Below are 19,024 nucleotides of genomic sequence, written 5' to 3' on the forward strand. Positions count from 1 at the left end.
GGCAAAGATGAAGAATTTGAATATATTTACCAACTTCTGCAATCTGAAATTGACCAAACATGCAATCTAGATGTGTTAATTATCACTGGTGATTGGAATGCAAAAGTTGGAAACAAAGAAGAATCACCAGTAGTTGGAAAATATGGCCTTGGTGATAGAAATGATGCTGGAGATTGCATGATAGAATTTTGCAAGACAAATGACTTATTAATATTAAATACCTTTTTTCAACAACACAAATGGTGGCTATACACGTGGACATTGTCAGACAGAGTACACAGGAATCATATTGACTACATCTGTGGGAAGAGGCGATGGAGAAGCTCAATATCTTCAGCCAAAACAAGTCCAGGAGATGACTGTGGAACAGACCATCTACTGGTCATGTGCACATTCAAGCTGAAGAGACTTAAAAGAAGTGCACAAGAACCAAAATATGACCTTGATTATATCCTTCCTGACTTTAGAGACCATCTAAAGAATAGATTTGATGCATTGAACACCAGTGACTGAAAAGCAGAGGAATTTTGGGATGACATCAAGAACATCATCCATGAAGAAAGCAAGAAGTCATTAAAATGACAGGAAAGAAAGAAAAAACCAAAATGGATGTCAGGAGAGATGCTGAAACTTTCCCTTGAATGGAAAGTAGGTAAAGCAGATGGAAGAATCGACAAGATAAAAGAGCTGAACAGAAGATTTCAAAGAGCACCTTGAGAAGACAAAGTCAATTATTATAATGAAATGGGCAAAGACCTGGAGTTGGAAAATCAGAAGGGAAGAACACACTCAGCATTTCTCAAGCTGAAAGAACTGAAAAAAATGTATGCCTTGAATTACAATATTGAACAATCCCATGGGCAATATGTTGAATGATGCAGGAAACATCAAAAAAAGATGAATGGAATACCCAGAGGTACTATACCCAAAGGAATTAATAAAAGATCATCCATTTCAGGAGGTGGCATATGATCAAGAACCAATGGTATTGAAGGAAGAAGTCAAAGATACACTGAAGTAATTGGCAAGAAAACATCCAAGAATTGACGAAATACTCATTGAGATGTTTCAACAAATGTATGCTGTCCTGGAGGCACTAACTCATCTATGCCAAGAGATTTGGGAGACAGCTACCTGGCCAACTGACTGGAAGAGATCCATATTTGTACCCATTCCACAGATTGTGGAAATTACCTAACAATATCATTAATATCACATGCAGGTAAAATCTTACTGAAGATAATTCAGAAACAGTTGCAGTATATAGACAGAGTATATAGACAGTATATAAACAGAGAACTTCCAGAAATGCAAGCTGGATTCAGAAAGGGATGTGGTGCGATGGGTATCATAACTAATGTCAGATGGGTTTTGGCTGACAGCAAAGAATACCAGAAAGATGTTACTTGTATTTTATTGACTATGTAAAAGCATTCGATTGTGTGGATCACAACAAATTGTGGTGTTTCATTCTGCTGTACCTAGGGTCACTATGAGTCAGAGATGATTTGATGGCACCTAACAAGAACAACAATGACTGTGGAGTCATCTGTCTGTCTTTTCAATTCTGTTAAATTCTGTTTAACAATTCTGTTAAATTCTGTTTAACAATTCTGTTAAATTCAATTCTGTTAAAGGGCTCTTTCATTGGGTCCATAGATATTTATTATGGTTATATCATCTTGTTTGATTGATCCTTTAATCATTATATAATGTACCTTCCTTGTCTCTTTTGGTGGTTTTTGTCTTAAAGTCAATTTTATCAGAAATTAATATTGCAACTCTTGCTCCTTTTTGGTTGCCATTTGCTTGATATATCTTTTCCCAACCTTTGATTTTTAGTCTATTTTTGTCTTTGTCTCTAAGGTGTGTCTCTTGTAGACAGCATATTGATGGATTATGTTTTCTTATCCATTCTGGAATTATCCATCTTTTGAGTGGTGAATTTAATCCATTGACATTCAGTGTAATTATCAACAAGTATGAATTTGTTGCTGTCATTTTGTTGTGTTTTTTTCATTGTGTTCCTGGTTTCTTTCTTCCATATAGTTTTCTGTGCTGATCTCATTTTGTTATGAATCATGTTATCATTTTCTTCATTGCTGTTGTTTTAGTATTTGAAAAATATTTATGCTTGTCCTCTTTTTTATTGTGAGGTGAAGGTTCATCCATTTTTCTTTGAGGTTACCCTATGATTTACAATTTTCTCCCCAAGTTTAGAACAATCCATAATATGCTGCAAGTCTCTTGATTTCCTCATCATTTAGAACTTCTAAAACTATACTATTTCTCCCTTCTTTTTGGTTTGTAGTTGTGCTCCGTTGCCAATTGCTGTCTCTGGTTCCCTGTTTACAATCTTGTAAGCTTATTTTACTTTGAATACTTCTGTAACTGTGTTGTCTTCGGGTCATGTTATCTTGTTTATTAATGGTCGGTTGTTGTTTGCTATTGTTGGTTCTCTGTTCAAAGAACTCCTTTTAGTATCTCTTGCCAGGTTGGTCTAGTTTTAACAAATTCCTTTAATTTCTGCTTATCTGAAAATGTTCTAATTTCACCATCATCCTTGAGGGACAATTTCTCTTTCAGGGTTTTATGTATATATCATCCAATTGCCTTCTCACCTGTGTGGTTTCTACTGAGAAATAATTGGAACTTAGTCTTACTGGTTGCCCTTTGTAGGTAACTTTTCATTTTTCCCATGCTGCTTTTGGGACTCTGTCTTTGTCTTTGGTTTTGGTGAGTTTGGTGATGATATGTTTTGGTGATTTTCTTTTGAGTCAATCCTGTTTGGGGTTCATTGGACTTCCTGAATGGATATATTCTCATCTTTCATCATATCAGGGATGTTCTCTTCCAACAAATCTTGGACAATTTTTTCAGTGGTTTTCTTTTTCTCTTCCTTTTCTGGAATTCCAATGACACGTAGCTTATTCCTTTTGATGGTATCCCACATGAATCTTAGGCTTTACTCATTTTATTTTGATCTTTTTTCTGATTGATCCCTTTCTAATGAAGTATTCAGGTATTTGTCTTCAATCTCATTAATTCTGTCTTCCATTGATCCGATGCTACTCCTTTGCTTTTCAATGTGTTATCTCTTTTTGAAAATTCAGTGTTAATCTGGATTTCTATGTGTAGATTTTGTATCATTTCTAATTTTTCATTTATTTTATCATTTTGCTCTTGTATTTTCTTCTGAAATTGTTCTAAGGTTTTCTCTGTGTTTTCCTTAATTTTGTCAGTGTTTTCTTGATCTGTCTCTCAATACTTGGAAGATACGTAAATATAATTCTTTTGAAGTCCTTATCCAGGAGTTCCAATGCTGCTTCTTCCTCAGGGATGTGTTCTGGATCTGTATCCTGGTCCCTTGTTTCTCCTGCTTTATCTTGCTTCTCTGTGTGGACTGTGATCATCTGTTGTCTCTGAGACATTGTGATGTTTTTGTATTTATATTTACTTGATGATTGTATGTTGGAGTGATTTGCCCAAGATTTTTTTTTCCCTTTGGATATCTGTGAATAAAGAGGGTAGTGTGCTTTTCTGTTCACTAGTTGGCAGCACTTATACACTCACTACCTGTCTCCTGGTGAGTGTGATAGAGAATGCAAGTGGCTGCACAGGTCTTTGTTAACTATTTGTGAAGAGCAGTTAAGGGTGAATCAGGCTCTTGGTGGTCATGTATCATTGGCCAGTTGGTGCCAAAGGAAGTGGTGGCTGTCACTCAGTAAATGGAGCTGCAGGAGGAGGTGCAGGCGTGGTTGGGTCTTATGGGCATGGTTACGGTCTCCCACATAGTTAGACAAAAACAACAATTGAAACACCATCAAAAAGTAAAAGCAAAAGGACAAAAACACACACTGTGTAAACACATGGGAACAATCACCAGAAAGGAATTTAAAAAAAAAAAAGAGGAAAGGCAATAAATTAGGGAAAATATTTGAAGAAATACTTTAAATAGCCAGAAAAAATATGAATAGAAAAAGGGGGGAGGAGGGAATCCACTATATCTGGGGAGTGGGGAATAAGAGAAAATATGTAGAATCAGAGAATAATGAAGAAAAAATGGGAAAAATGCAAAAAGAAAAACAATTATGGGGAGAACCACAAGAAAAAAAAAATGAGAACTAGGAAAAGGGAAGAGAGAAGAAGCTGAAAACTAGAATCTGGGAAGGGAAGAAGATAAAATAGTAATAAAAAGGACAAAAAAATAATAATTTTAAAACAGACAAAAACAAACAAATTGAAAACAAAAAAAAAAATCTGAGCAGGGTACCCAGGCTCTGTCAGAGCACACAGACTGGGATGAAATTCCTGCCAGCTCAGAAGGTGGGTGTGAGTGAAGGATAGCTGCACCTCTGTTCACCAAGAGTATGCGGTATAAGAGTAACAGGAGAATGTCACACCTTTCCAGTCTTCAATGCCCAGCATGTCTTTGGAGTCCTGGCAAGTAGAGCTTATTCTTAGATCCCTGGAATCTGAGACAGCTGTCACTTTAAATATCCAGTATGGTGGAACCACTTGTAAACATTCAAAATGGGTGCTCCCTCCAGACAGCCAAAAGTCCATAGTTCAGCCCATCTCCCTCTTTGCTGCTTCCCTTTTTTCACCAGCCACCATTGCAGTCCTCTATGCAGCCACTGGCTAGTAGGGCTGATTTTTAGGTTAATTGTTAGCTCTTAACACCACGTGTCTGTCCGTGCCATCTGGATCGCTAACAGTCTGCAGCTCCTTATGTCTCCTTTTTCGGTGTTTTCATGCTGGTTCTTTTACTAGTTGGAGTTTAGTCCACTTCTGTATCCTTCCTTTGAAAGCTCAGGCCTCCAGAATTACCTTCTGTATCTGTGTTAATTGATTCCTCTTTGTTGAAGAGGATCTGTGTAGTTTGTCTGCCTATTCCACCATCTTACCAGAACTCCTTAATTAAGGTTTTAATTTATATAACTCTGATGATTTATAAGTGGTATTGTTTTATTACTTTTATTTTCCAGCTACTGTGTAAATGTGCAACTGATGTTTACATATTAATATTGTAGTCTGTGACCTTACTAAATTTATTTATTTTAATAGTTGTTATGTAGATTTCTTATGATTATCTATGTCAATAAACAATCATCTCATTTGCAAATAGAGAAAATTTTACTTCTTCCTTTCCAAACTTTATGTTTTTTTACTTCTTTTTCTTGCCCTAATGCTCTGGCTAGGACCTCTAGTACAGTGTTGAGTAGAAGCTGTAAGAGTGCACATTCATGCCTCAATTCTAGTCATATAGGGAAAGCTTTAGTAATTTGTTGTTAAGTATAATGTCAGCTGTAGGTTTTTTGGATACTCTCTATCAGGTTTAAGAAGTTTCCTTCTATTTATAGCTGACTGAGAGTTTTATTATGAATGGCTCTTAAACTTTATCAGATTATTTTTCTGTAAGTCCAGTGTTCATTATTCCATGTTGACTAGGATCAGAAACCCAAGCTATTTATTCTCAATTCACAGATAATTCAAACAAATGTGTTTCTTAGGTGATAGCAGATTTGAAATTGTAAATAAAGGTAGAAGGTATAGATGGCTATATTGATAGCTTGACAATAGGGAGAGATAGAAAAACTAAACAAAGCACTAATAAAAACTAAACCTTATTTCATAAAGCTACAAACAAACATACACATTTCATTGACACCTGAAAGCAGCTCTGCATTGTCACAGTGTTATAGTTTGCTTGATGATTAACTTTAAGGCATTAAGAAAAAAAATTAAATATACTCAGGAAGGAAGGAAGTAATGTATTTTAGAAAGTTCATTACAGTTTTGTAACTTAAAGGCAGGGTCATGGTATCATTTCAATTGTGGGCACTATTTACTATATGGTGGCATTTGGTAAAGGAATAAATGTAAGTTAATATTGCTTTTTCTGAAGATACTAGATAAAGGAAAATTACTCTTAAAAAAATATCTTGAAAATGATTAGGGGTAAATGAGTTGTCTAAACTTCTGATAGCTGACCATTTAGGCTTCCTCTCTATGAAGTCAAATTCTGTTACCACGGTGATTCTCCACCAGCTCAGGGACTATATCCTGTGAAAAAAGGAGAGAAGAGAAAGAAAACAAGTGTATTTGTTTACATGTATATGGTTTCAGAATCACATTCATTGTGGTAAAGGCTTTTAGTTAATACTAAATGTCAGCAGCAAAACACAGCAACTTACCCCTGAGGATTATCCAGGAAATTCTTTACTTCTTTAAACCCCAGATTTATTTGAAGCCTTGACTCATACTATTCTGTTACCCGTAGTATTGTTTCCACTGCCTACTCTAACTTCCTGTCTGCTGTAGTTTCCTCCATAGTACATCAGTCAGCATTTATGAAGCCCACAACACTGTATCCATCAACATTCCTCCTGAGAGGTAGACTGATCCCAACACCCTTCCTCAAGGACAGGATGGGATCCCACATTCTCTACATGGATTATCTTTTTGTTTCTTTCAGTTGATTGTTAGACCCATTTAGATAGAATGCTTTGTTGTCTTTGTGTTATTTTCATTCCCATTAATCATGATTAGAAAAATTATTTCTTGTTATTAAGCATAACTTATATCCTTCCTTCTGTCTTTTGTAGGAAAACCTGGGTCTGTTTTCAGCAGACCCAACCTCCCTTACCTGGAAGACCTATGTTAGCTACATTGATGATATGTTACTGGATGGATTCTTTCTTGCCATTGAATGCTCCCTCAAATATCTCCTGGAAAATACTGGTATTCCCTATCTTATGAATGTGGGTTATTGGGGAAAGGAAAGACACTGAAATGTACACAAAAGATATAAACAACAGAGGCAAATACTATTATAGGCACAACACTGAAATATTACTAGCACCAAATACCAGACTGCGGATTAATGCATAGAAAGGTGAGAAGAGCAGGTGGGGGTAGGTGAACAGGAATACACCCTAGAGCAAGGATAGATTTGGCTGAAGATAATCTTACATATGCACTGGTGCTACAAAATTAGCCACATACATTACAGAAGAGATAGAAGACAGGGTGGGAATAACTTTGCAGAGACAACCAAACATCTTGTAAGAAAGAATCACCAGGCCTGGGAACTTGGGACTGTAGTCTTAGGGGACATCATGCTCATTTGGTACACACAGTTCATAAAAATTTTGTTCTACAACCTACTTTGGTGAGTAGTGACTGGGGTCTTACAAGCTTTCGAATGGCCATTTAAGATGCAACTATTATTGGTCTTCTCTTGGCTGGAGCAAAGAAGAGTGAAGAAAATAAAAGTCATCTGGAAACACTTAGTCCAAAGATACAATGGACCATAAGGGCCTCAGCCTCAGTGACCCAAGACCAGAAGAACTAGATGGTGCCCAGTCTCCAGTGCCAACCACTTGGAAAGGGATTACATCTGGAGATCTTGGATAAAATAGGAGGAACAATGTGGAACAAAATTCAAAAACACAAAAATGACCAGAATTACTGATTATAGAGAGACTGGTGGAACCCTCAAGACTATGGGCCCAGGTTACCCTTCAGGCCTGGAAATTGACTCACTTACATGGTTTGGCTCTCAGCCCAACAGTAGAAAGACCTACACACAGAAAACCTACTCCAGGTTGATGCACCCACCTACTCTAGGGAGATGCACCTCTTGGGTCAAGCAGCCATGAGCCCCTAGTGGGGTAGCACTCACATAGAGGGAAGGCTGGACAGACAGGAATGCATGGATGAGAGGGGCACAGGAAGGGGGTTGGTCACAGGGAGGAGAGGGGAGGAGAGTTTTTTATGGTTAGGAATGGTAATCAGGCCCATGAAACCAGATGTGCATGAACTGTTGAATGTAAAACAGGTTTGCTATATAAATTTGTACCCAAAGCATGATGAATTTTTTCTTATTAAAAAAAAAAAGATAACAATAATAGTATCTATTAAGTGAAACTGAAGTGCAATCCACTATTCTGTGACTTTCCACAAAATGTTGTAAAGAAAGGGACTTTTTGTGAATAATGCACAGTAAAATAGTGAAAGTATTGGGGTTTTTAACTGCTCAAAAGTAAAAGATTTCTGACTTAAAAAAAAAATGTAATAAACCAAGCTCTAAACTCATGAAGCCCATAGCAAGTGCAAATGCCAAAAAAGAAAAAAGTTGGTTCAATTTAAATAAAGCTTTAGTAAAGAGAGATGACTAAGATGGAGCTGCAGGAAGCATACTTAGTAATGGAAGCTTCTTCTGCTCTTGACGCATGGCAACGGGAAGGGGACATTCTGTCTTTCAAACTTCACATGCTTTATCTCTGTAGCCTTTTGAGGGCACAAGGAGGTTTGTGATAGCCATGCTAAGTGGAAGAAACAAGTTTTTGTCTGAAAAAAAGTGAGACAAGCAGGGGAGGAGGTTGCTTTCAGAAGGGAAAGGAATGTTGAGAATGGAATGGGCATTCTTTGAAGCTGTTAAATGATCATTAAGGGCATTGAATTTATGATGGGTAAACTAGGGTAAGGTGCACAGCATCAAAGATAGCATATTTTTATTCTTAGCTGCTGTTAAGTCAACACCAGACTCGTGAAAATCCTCTGCACAATGGAATTGCACATTCTGATCCACAAAGTTTTCGGTAGCTTATCCTTTGGGAAAAGATCACCAGGCCTTTTTTCCTAGTCTATTTTAGTCTAGAAGCTCTGTTGAAACCTGTTCGATACCAGAGCAACACACTAGCCTCCAGAGACAAATGGATGGTAGTTGTCCTTGAGGGCCATTGGCCAGGTCCCCTACATGAAAGGTGAGAATTCTACCATTGAACCACTACTGTCCCCCCTCACGCCAGAGATATACAAGGGTTAAACTTGGCTAATGAGTAATGGGATAGAAAGGGCAGAAGAGTTCAGAACTTAAATGTGAATTAAAGTTCACATTCTAGTAAATTCTGACCAAGTACCCTAGAGCCAGGAAAGGGAGGGAGCAGGAGAGGCCTGGGACCTGCAGAGCAACAGGATATCCAGGTAAAAAGGGACAGGAAGCAAGGCTAGTCCTTAAACCCCCTAGAGCCACGAAAGTGAGGGAGCAGGAGAGGCTGGGGCCTCTGGAGTGGCAGGATATCCAGGTAAAGGGGAGGGAGGCAAGGCTAGTCCCCAAGTGCCCTAGAGCCAGGAAAGGGAGGGAGCGGCCAGGGACCACAAAGTGGCAGGTTTCAGGTAGGAATTAGATAAGGGGATATGCAGAGGTTTCCAGCAGCTAAGGAAGACAAACTTGTCTGTCAGTTTGTCGTCCTGTGGAGCTTGTACATTGCTGTGAGGCTTGAGGCTGTACCACTGGTGTTTCAGATGCCAGCAGAGTTGTAAACTGTGCACAGGTTTCAATGCAGCTTACAGACTAAGACAAATTAAGAAGAAGGAGACCATCCACTTCTCAAAAATTGGCCAGGGAAAACCTTATGAATAGCAAAGAAACACTGTCTGATACATTTTACTGCGCAACTTTATGAATAGCTTGGAAATATTGTCCAATGCAGTGCAAGAAGATGAGGTCAGAAGGCACTCAAAATAGGACTGGGTAAGAGCTGCCTCATCACAGTAGAACCAACCTTAATGATATGGATAAAGTAAGTCTTTCAGGACCTCCATGTGCTGACATGGCACAACTAAAATTGAGGAGAAACAGCCGTAAACATCCATTAATAATCGTAACATGGAATGCACAAAGTATGAATCAAGGAAAATTGGAAGTTGTCAAAATGAAATGGAATGCATAAAGATTGATATCCTAAGCATAAGTGAGCTGAAATGGACAGGTTTAGGCATTTTGAATCAGACAACCATATAATCTACTATGCCAGGAATGACAAATTGAAGAGGAATGGTGTAGCATTCTTCATCACAAAGCATGTTTCAAGTACAACGTTGTCAGTGATAAGATAACACCCATACACCTAGAAGGAAGACCCATTAATGCTACTATTATTCAAATTTACACACCAGCCACCGAAACCAAAGATGAGGAAACTGAAGATTTTTACCAACTTCTGCAGTCTGAAATTGACCGAACGTGCAATCAAGATGTGTTGATTATCACTGGTGATTGGAATGCAAAAGTTGGAAACAAAGAAGAATCACCGGTAGTTGGAAAATTTGGCCTTGGTGAAAGAAATGACTCAGGAGATCGCATGATAGAATTTTACAAGACCATTGCCAAGACCATTTACAAGATCATTGCAAGTACCTTTTTTCAACAACACAAACGGTGGCTATACACATGGACTTTGCCAGATGGAGTACACAGGTATCAGATTGACTACATCTGTGGCAAGAGGTGATGGGAAAGCTCAATATGTTCACCCAAAACAAGGCCAGGAGCTGGTTGTGGAACAGACCATGAACTGCTCATATGCAAGTTCAACTTGAAGTTGAAGACAATTAAAACAACTCCATGAAAGCCAAAACATGCCCTTGCATATATCCCTCCTGAATTTAGAGACCATCTAAAGAATAAATTTGATGCCTTGAACACTAATGACTGAAAACCAGAAGAATTGTGGGATGACATCGAGAGCATCATCCATGAAGAAAGCAAGAGGTCATTAAAAATACGAGAAAGGAAGAAAAGACCAAAATTGATGCCAGAAGACACTCTGAAACTTGCCCTTGAGCAAAGAGTAGCTAAAGCAAATGGAAGAAATGACAAGATAAAAGAGCTGAATGGAAGATTTCAAAGAGCAGCTGAAGAATACAAAGCAAATTACTATAATGAAATGTGCAAAGACCTGGAGTTAGAGAACCAAAAGGGAAGAACATGCTCAGCATTTCTCAAGCTGAAAGAATTGAGGGAAAAAAATCTAAGCCTTGAGTTGCAATATTGAAAAATTCTATGGGCAAAATATTGAATGATGCAGGAATCATCAAAAGAAGATGGAAGGAATACACAGAGTCACTGTATCGAAAGGAACTGGTCGATCTTCATCCATTTCAGGAGGTGGCATATGTTCAAGAACCAATGGTATTGAAGGGAGAAGTCAAAGCTGCACTGAAAGAATTAGTGAAGAACAAAGCTCCAGGAATTGACGGAATACCCATTGAGATGTTTCAACAAATGGATACCCTGCTGGAGGCACTCATTCGGTTATGCCAAGGGATTTGGAAGACAGCTACCTGGCTAACTGACTGGAAGAGATGCATATTTGTACCCATTCCAAAGAAAGGTGGTCCCACAGAATGCAGAAATTATTGAACAATATCATTAATATCACATGCAAGTAAAATCTTACTGAAGATAATTCAAAAATGGTTGCAGCAGTATATTGACAGAGAACTTCCAGAAATGCAAGGTGGATTCAGAAGAGGATGTGGAATGAGGGATATCATTGCTCATGTGAGATGGATCTTGGCTCAAAGCAAAGAATACCACAAAGATGTTTACTTGTGTTTTACTGACTGTGCAAAAGCATTTGATTGTGTGGATCATAACCAATTGTGGATAACACTGAGAGAATGAGAATTCCAGAACACTTAATTGTACTCATGAGGAACCTGTACATAGACCAGGAGGCTGTCATTTGAACAGAAAAAGGGAACACTAGAAGGTTTAAAATTAAGAACAGCATGTGTCAGGGTTGTATCCTTTCACCATACTTATTCAATCTGTATGCTGAGCAAATAATCTGAAAACCTGGACTATATGAAGAAGAACATGGCGTTAGGATTGGAGGAAGAATCATTAACAACCTGTGATATGCTGACAAGACAGCTTTTCTTGCTGAAAGTGAGGATGACTTAAAGTACTTACTGAAGAAGATTGAAGAATACAGTTAGCAATATGGATTACATCTCAATATAAAGAAAACAAAAATCCTCACAACTGGTCCTATAAGCAACATTATGATAAATGGAGAAGAGATTGAAATTGTCAAAGACTTCCACATTACTTGGTTCTACAATTGATGCCAATGGAAGTAGCAGTCAAGACATCAGATGATATATAGCACTGGACAAATTGGCTGCAAGGGACCTCTTTCAAGTGCTGAGAAGCAAAGATGTCTCCTTGAGGACTAAGGTGTGCCTGACACAAGCCACGGTATTTTCAATCGCCTCATATGCATGTGAGAGCTGGACAATGAATAAGGAAGACCAAATAAGAACTGATGCTTTTGAGCTGTGGTGTTGGGGAAGGATGCTGAAAGTACCATGGACTGCTAAAAGAACTAACAGGTCTGTCCTGGAGGAAGTGCAGCCAGAATGCTCCTTGGAGGTGAGAATGGCCAGAGTTCATCTCACCTACTTTGGTCATGTTGTCAGAAGGGACCATTCTCTGGAGAAGGATGTCATGCTTGGTAAGGTGGAGGGTCGACAAAAGAGGGGAAGACCCTCAATGAGATGGATTGACATGGTGGCAGCAGCAATGGGCTCAAGTATAGCAAGAATCATGGAGCTGACTCAGGACCAGTAGGAGTTTAGTTCTGCTGTGCATAGGGTCACTAGTCACAGATGACTCGATGGCACCTAACAACAACAACAACAGTAAATTCTGAATAACTTAGCAATGAGCATGGAAAGATTATAGTCAAAATGGAAAGAAAGGCAAAAGTGAACATTTTGAAGCCAGAAGATGAAGATGAGATGAGAACTTAAGATATCAAGTCCAGCCCAAGAAAATAAACCAGACACAGAGTTAAAGTAGGCAAAGATCAGTGTTCAGATATTCAGCTTATACAAGAGGGCACTGCAGAAACCTAGATTGAGAATGCATAGGGACAAGGACCAGGGGCTGGTGTGACCAGGTAGGTGGAGTGGCCAAGGAAAGAGATTTGGTCTTTCCTTGCAGGATGCAAGAATACTCCAAATCAAGAGGATCTGCCAGCAGGAACTGGGGCCACCAGCATACCACATCAGAAGATCATCTTCTAGAGCTTGGGGGCAAGTAATCAGTGTGACATGAAACACAGACACTGAGACCCATTGGGTTCCTAAGAAGCATCAACAGTGCTCACCATAATGAATAGACCAAACCTCATCTGATGTTGGAGATCCTAGGGCCTCATCACTCAGCCCTCCTCTAGAAGATGTAGGAAGGCACTTCACCACACTTGGGTACAGGCCATGCATAGAGATGACCCTTAAGTGTGGTGACTCCACCCCTGACCAGTGGCTACCAGGCTCTGATGATCTGGGATGTCTCCCCTTGTGGAAAAGAAAGACTGAGACCCAGGGGATGGAGATAGTGTTGGTATTGGTAGAATTTCTGCAACATTGCCAAACTTCTCTTCCATCCACGGAAATGTGAGCCCAGGAAAATGCATTTTCCTCACAATAAAGAGGTTTTTTAAATTCTCCTTTGAGTGGCTGGGAGCTGGAATTAGCAGCTAGCTAATTAAAGAGCTATAGAAATAAATAACAAGGCACTGGTTATCCAAGGGAAGGTGCAGGAGCCTAAAGTGAGTAGCTTCTGAGAAGATGAAAGTCACTGTGACACTTTGCCATAGCCCAGCTGGACAGCTTTATCTTCTATATCCCCCTTACCTTCTCTGCCCTTGTCATCTCTTGGAATCCAAACCTTGCTTAAGTTAAATTTTACCAACTTAAACTGAAATGCACTTCCCCATCTTAACTCCCAAAATGATTTACTTGTACCACAGTATGGAACCAGGACAATCTGCTTTGTATAATAATCACTATGGTGTTGCAACTAACAATAGGGATTAGGTTCTCATGTTAATGCATAGGGCAAATATTTCTCCAAAGAGTTAAACTGTTCTTGAAAATCCTTTAAGCTTTATAAACTATATGCAACCCTATCTATAAATTTATAAATATGTAATATATATAGTAATGCAGCATATATCATGGGTACATGTGCAAAGGATAATTTTACAGTTTTGTTATGTTTTTACAGTTCTGTGATAGTAGCATGATTATTGTGTATTGGTAAATTTGCATTCCCTTAAATAGGCATTGGTGGTTCAGTGGTAGAGTTCTCATCTTCCATGGAGAAGACTTAGGGTCAGTCTCTGGCCAGTGTGTCTGAAACACCCACCGGTCTGTCAGTGGAGGCTTGCATGTTTTTTGATGCTGGAAAGGCTTCAGAAGAACTTTCAGATGAAGATGGACTGAAAAGAAAGTTCTGACAATCTGTTTTGGAAAATCAACCAATGAAAACCACATGGATCAAAATGGTCTCAGCAACAACCAATCATTGGGACGACCCAGAACCAAGCAGCATTTCATTCTTTTCTGCATGAGTTCACTCTAAGTTAGGGGCTAGATCTATGGCAGCTAACAACACAAACTAAATATTCTTTTCATGGAACTCCACTGAGTCCAATGTTGTTGCTGTTCTTAGGTGCCATGGAGTTGGCTCCACCTCATAGCAACCCTATGTAAAACAGAACAAAAAGCTGCCAGGTCATACACCATCCAAATCCTTGTTATACCTCAGGCTGAGTCCAATAATGCAAGTTTATTGCCCTATAGTGTTTTAGTTTGGGTAAATGGTGTGGTAATAAAAACTCCATCATTTGAAATGACCAAAAGGACAAAGAAGTCTCCCCCCAAGTAATAGTCCAAGGTGAATGTTCTAGGTTGGTGGGCAGTTTCCTTCCATCCAGTGGCTCTACATTTCTCTAAGGCTTTGTTCTCATTTCTTTGATTGAGCTGGGGCATTGCTACATCCAAGCTTTCATCTGTGAGAGATTCCACTGGTCAGGGAATGACCTAACTGCAAGCAAAACCAGAAACCAAATGTTGTGGAGTTGACTCCAAATCATGACAGCTCCACATGTGTCACAGTACAACTCCATAGAGTTTTCAGTGTTGATTTTCTAGAAGTAGATTGCCAGATGACTCTGGGTAAACTCAAACTCCAACCTTTTATTAGTAGCTAAGTGTGTTAACTATTAGCATCACCCAAGGACTCTTTAACTGCTAGTAAACCAAAAAGCAAACCCACTGCCATCGAGTCAGATACAACTCATAGCGACCCCTCCTGGGTTTCCGAGGTTCTATGACTATGGAAGTAGATTGTCCGATCTTCCTTTGGAGGAGTGACTGGTGGGTATGAACCTCTAGCCTTCTGGTTAGCAGTCAAATGGCTTAGGCACTATACCACTGGAGCTCCTCTAACTGCTAGTAGTGCTGAGAAATTCAGTCATATACCCACTTATCAACTGCGTTTCTAGGGAAGAAGGGGTGATATATTTCATTGAATGGTCTCTGCCACCCACAATATCCAGCACATAATAGTCCCCTAAATATTTCTACAATGAAATAAAAGGATATGTGAAAATAAGTGGTTATAGGTAAAAGTTTAAGCATTTGTTTTGTACTTGGAACATCTTGCATCAGGTATTTTGATTTAAATTTAACAGAGTAAGTAGGTCTAGCAAGTGAGTATAAATCTTTTAATTATTTATATTGCTTTTAAAATCTTTATCCCTACTCTACTACAGAATTAAATAAATTCTATTTTTATAGAAAAAAAAAAAAAAAAGCAGAACTGGTAGGAATGTACCTTCTATTTGTTTTCCATGGAACTATCAAGGAGCCCAGATAGTGTAGTGATTAAGTGCTTTGTTGCTAACCAAAAGATTGGTGGCTTGAACTGTGGGAGAAAGATGTGACAGTCTGCTTTCATAAAGATTACAGCCCTGGAAATCCTATGATGCACTTCTACTATGTCCTATAGGGTTGCTATGAGTTGGAATCAACTGTAAGGCAGTGGGTTTGTTTTTTAAAAAACAACTATTGATGATGTGCCCCATTCATCTAGTGGCTACCAGTGGAATTTCATAGTTTGTGCCGAAGGAGAAATCAGATGGTTCCAAGAAATTGGCTTTCAAAATCAACCTCTTCTCAACCAGAGGCTGTTCTGTCCCCAAGTAGCATTTGGAAATGTGGATGGGGGCTGGCATGGATTTCTCAGTCTCTAGGACATGTTCCTTGAGGACAGGGAACATAAATCTTATACAATGCCCAGGACAGCCTTGCACAAAAATTGGCCTACCCAAAATGTCCACAGTTCCCGTACTGAGAAACAATGCAAGGTAGTAGTCACTCTCACCTTTTCTGTGGTGTTAGAAATTTTGGATTTCCATTTTACTATACCCAAACAGCTTATCTAAAGGAAAGAAACACTCTGGGTCCTTTTAAAATCATATTATACACGTTGCCTCTTTTACCTATTCTTCTTTGTCTTTTTTTTTTTTTTTTTACTTGTTTTTTCAGAAAATAAGGCTGGAATCACCCCGATATTTGAAGCACAACTGTGCTTAGCAAGCCAAGAATTAGTTTTCTATCCCTCTCTGGAGTCTGGAGTGAAAGGAGGCTTTTATGACATTGTTGAGGGTCTTCTTATGAGCATTTTTGGGATATCATCTCTGGTGCCACGGCTTTCCTCAGAAAACCACCCTCCTCACTATCAGGTATTAAATCATCAACCACCTTTCCCTCCTGGAAAATCTGGAAATTTATGCCAAGTGCCAGTATAACCCTTCTTGCTGTTCTCTTGTCCCACCAGGTTGATATGGAAGGCAAGACTGAACTGGCAAGCATGAGGAGCATGTTTATGGAGAGGGTCCAGAATATGATGGTCCTCTGCTGTGCCTACAGGAATACCTTCAGTCAATACTCCTACCTCTATGTGGAGGATCGGAAGGAGATCCTGAATCAGTTTCTGTTGTATGGGCATGTCCTTACACCTGATGAGATTGAAGCCCATGCAGAAGATGGCATCCCAGAGAACCCTCCCCTCCTCCATCAATTCAAAGTCCAGATAGACTCATATGAAAAACTTTATGAAGAGGTGTGCAAGCTGGAGCCCATCAAGGTGTTTGACAGCTGGATGAAGATTGATGTGCGGCCCTTCAAAGCATCCCTCCTGAATATAATTAAGAGGTGGAGCCTCATGTTTAAACAGCACCTTGTTGACTATGTCACTAACAGGTAATATGATTGTTATAGCTCTCTAATAGCATTCCACATTACTGCGAATACCATGCTTTCAATCTTCTTCATAATTCTCCTGTGGATTAGTTGATTAAATTAAAAATTTAAACAATTAGTTAATGTTCCCAGGCTTTTTGGCACCACCAGTAACTTTCATTCTGTCCTTTCCTTCGTTCCCCAGATAAGGTCTCTTTATTTTCCACTTAGTGCCTAGTGTGCAAAAGGCACTCAGTATGTGGTAAATAATGTTAGATACAATAATAGCAGATCCATCCTCCCCTCATGACTCTAACTGTGAAATATCTTTAAGCCTTGGAAGCAGAGGGGGTCTAATGGGCCTCTTAGATTTTATTTCTACCACTTATTCCTTGTCTCAGGTTATCCAGCTGTGCAACATAGAAGCCACTAAATTCCCACCCTTCTGAGCACTTGTCTGTGCCATTCTACTTGTGTGGCATGCTGGATCAGAAATTCTATCTGTTCTGGGGTGGACTTAGCCAATTCAGCCTAGCACTAAGCTGTTTTAGTTGAGAGGATCTTCAGGAATAGTCACGGAGCTCAACAGTCCCCTAGTCACTTCCCAGCAGGTCAGCCACCATCAGAATCTGTGGTCCTGAGCTGGCCCAGAATCCTGTTGGGGACTATTGTCCCTCCATTCATTTATGACATGATGTGCCAGCTGATGCTGCTGGTGGCCTTCCTGAGCCATCCCTTGATTTTGATGCTGACCTCCTTTAGTGCTGCAGCCATACTGCTCAGTGTTCTGGGGCTGTGAGCAGGAAAGAAATGGCTATGTCAAATATTTCTCTACACATAAACTCCATCAGACTTTGCAAAGGTGAGGTTCCACTTCTTTTGAAAACCCCAGGAAAGCAATGTGGGGAGATATTCTAAATAGAGCTTCTCAGGTTTTCTTTAAGAAGAAGCCATATATTCACATTCATGAAGGGTTTTGTTTTTTTTTTTTTTTCTTTTTTTTCTTTCACTGAGGATCTGAGGACAAGAATGAAGGGCTGGCAGGAGGTGGGAATGACAGTGGTGTCCTGGAATGTAACACAGTTGGGGGGATAGTTGCTCTGTGGACCCCTTCATTGGTACATGGGTAGCTCTGGTAATCCAAGAGAACTGGGGTCTAGTAACAGCAGCTGTCATGGGCATAACCAGGTAAAGCTTCAGAGGATCTAACAGAGTAATGCAATGACGCCGTCTCAAGAGACAGCTAATTCAATTGGCATAACATAATTCACAAAAACCAATGTTCTACATCCTACTGTGGTGAGCAGTGACTGGGGTCTTAAAAGCTAGTGAGAGGCCATCTAAGGTGCAACTATTACTCTCTTCCCATCCAAAGTAAAGGAGAGTAAGAAAATAAAGGATGCATGGAAACAAATAGTCTAAAGGACTAATAGAGCACACAGACTTCTGAGACCAGAAGGACTAGATAGTGCATGGCTGCCTCTACCGACTGCTCTGAAAGGGATCACAAAGGAAGGTCATGGATAGAGTGGGAGAAAAATGTGGAACAAAACTCAAAATTACATACACACAAAAAAAAAACCAAGGTTGTTGGTCTGATAGAGACTTGTGGAACCCCTGAGACTGTGGCCCTTCAAGCCTAGAACTGAACTCACCTGAGTGGCTCAACTTTCAGCCAAACAATAGACAGGCCTCTGAGATGAACAGTAAGTAACACAGGGAAATACACATTCTCTAGAACAGTCTACCATATCAGGTCAAAAGGGCAGCATTTGTCCAGGGATAAAGTTCAGAAGGCAGGAAGGGATAGGGAAACAAGAAACACAGGAAGGAAGTGGAAAAAGTGCTGTTATACTATGGGGATTGCAATCAGTGTTATAAAACGAAGTGTGAATAGATGTTTGAATGGAAAACCAATTGGCTCTGTAAACTTTCACTCAAATCACAATAAAAAGTTCAACAACAACAACAACAAAATTATGATACTGCTAGATTCCTCTGAGGTGCCTTCTAGCTTTAACAGTCAGTGATTTCATAAACCTGGCTCTTTTGTTGTACTTTGGGAGAGAGTTTTATTGAGGATTAGAGAAAACAGAAATATAAGAATACTATTGTTCTATTATTAGTTGCC

At 39.4% G+C, this 19,024-nt stretch overlaps 1 protein-coding gene across 1 annotated transcript in view; it reads left to right on the forward strand.

Moving 5' to 3' along the window:
• DNAH9 (dynein axonemal heavy chain 9) overlaps nucleotides 1-19,024 on the forward strand; it is a 722,341-nt gene that overhangs the window by 133,206 nt on the left and 570,111 nt on the right. Inside the window, exons 15-17 of the mRNA XM_007948048.2 lie at nucleotides 6,609-6,744; nucleotides 16,198-16,394; nucleotides 16,490-16,914. Of these exons, the coding sequence (XP_007946239.1) occupies nucleotides 6,609-6,744; nucleotides 16,198-16,394; nucleotides 16,490-16,914 (758 nt within the window). The remainder of the gene's footprint in view (nucleotides 1-6,608; nucleotides 6,745-16,197; nucleotides 16,395-16,489; nucleotides 16,915-19,024) is intronic.

This window comes from Orycteropus afer, unplaced genomic scaffold (genome assembly GCF_000298275.1).
Source record: "Orycteropus afer afer isolate SDZICR_OR568_19922 unplaced genomic scaffold, OryAfe1.0 scaffold00199, whole genome shotgun sequence".
Taxonomy (NCBI): Eukaryota; Metazoa; Chordata; class Mammalia; order Tubulidentata; family Orycteropodidae; genus Orycteropus; species Orycteropus afer.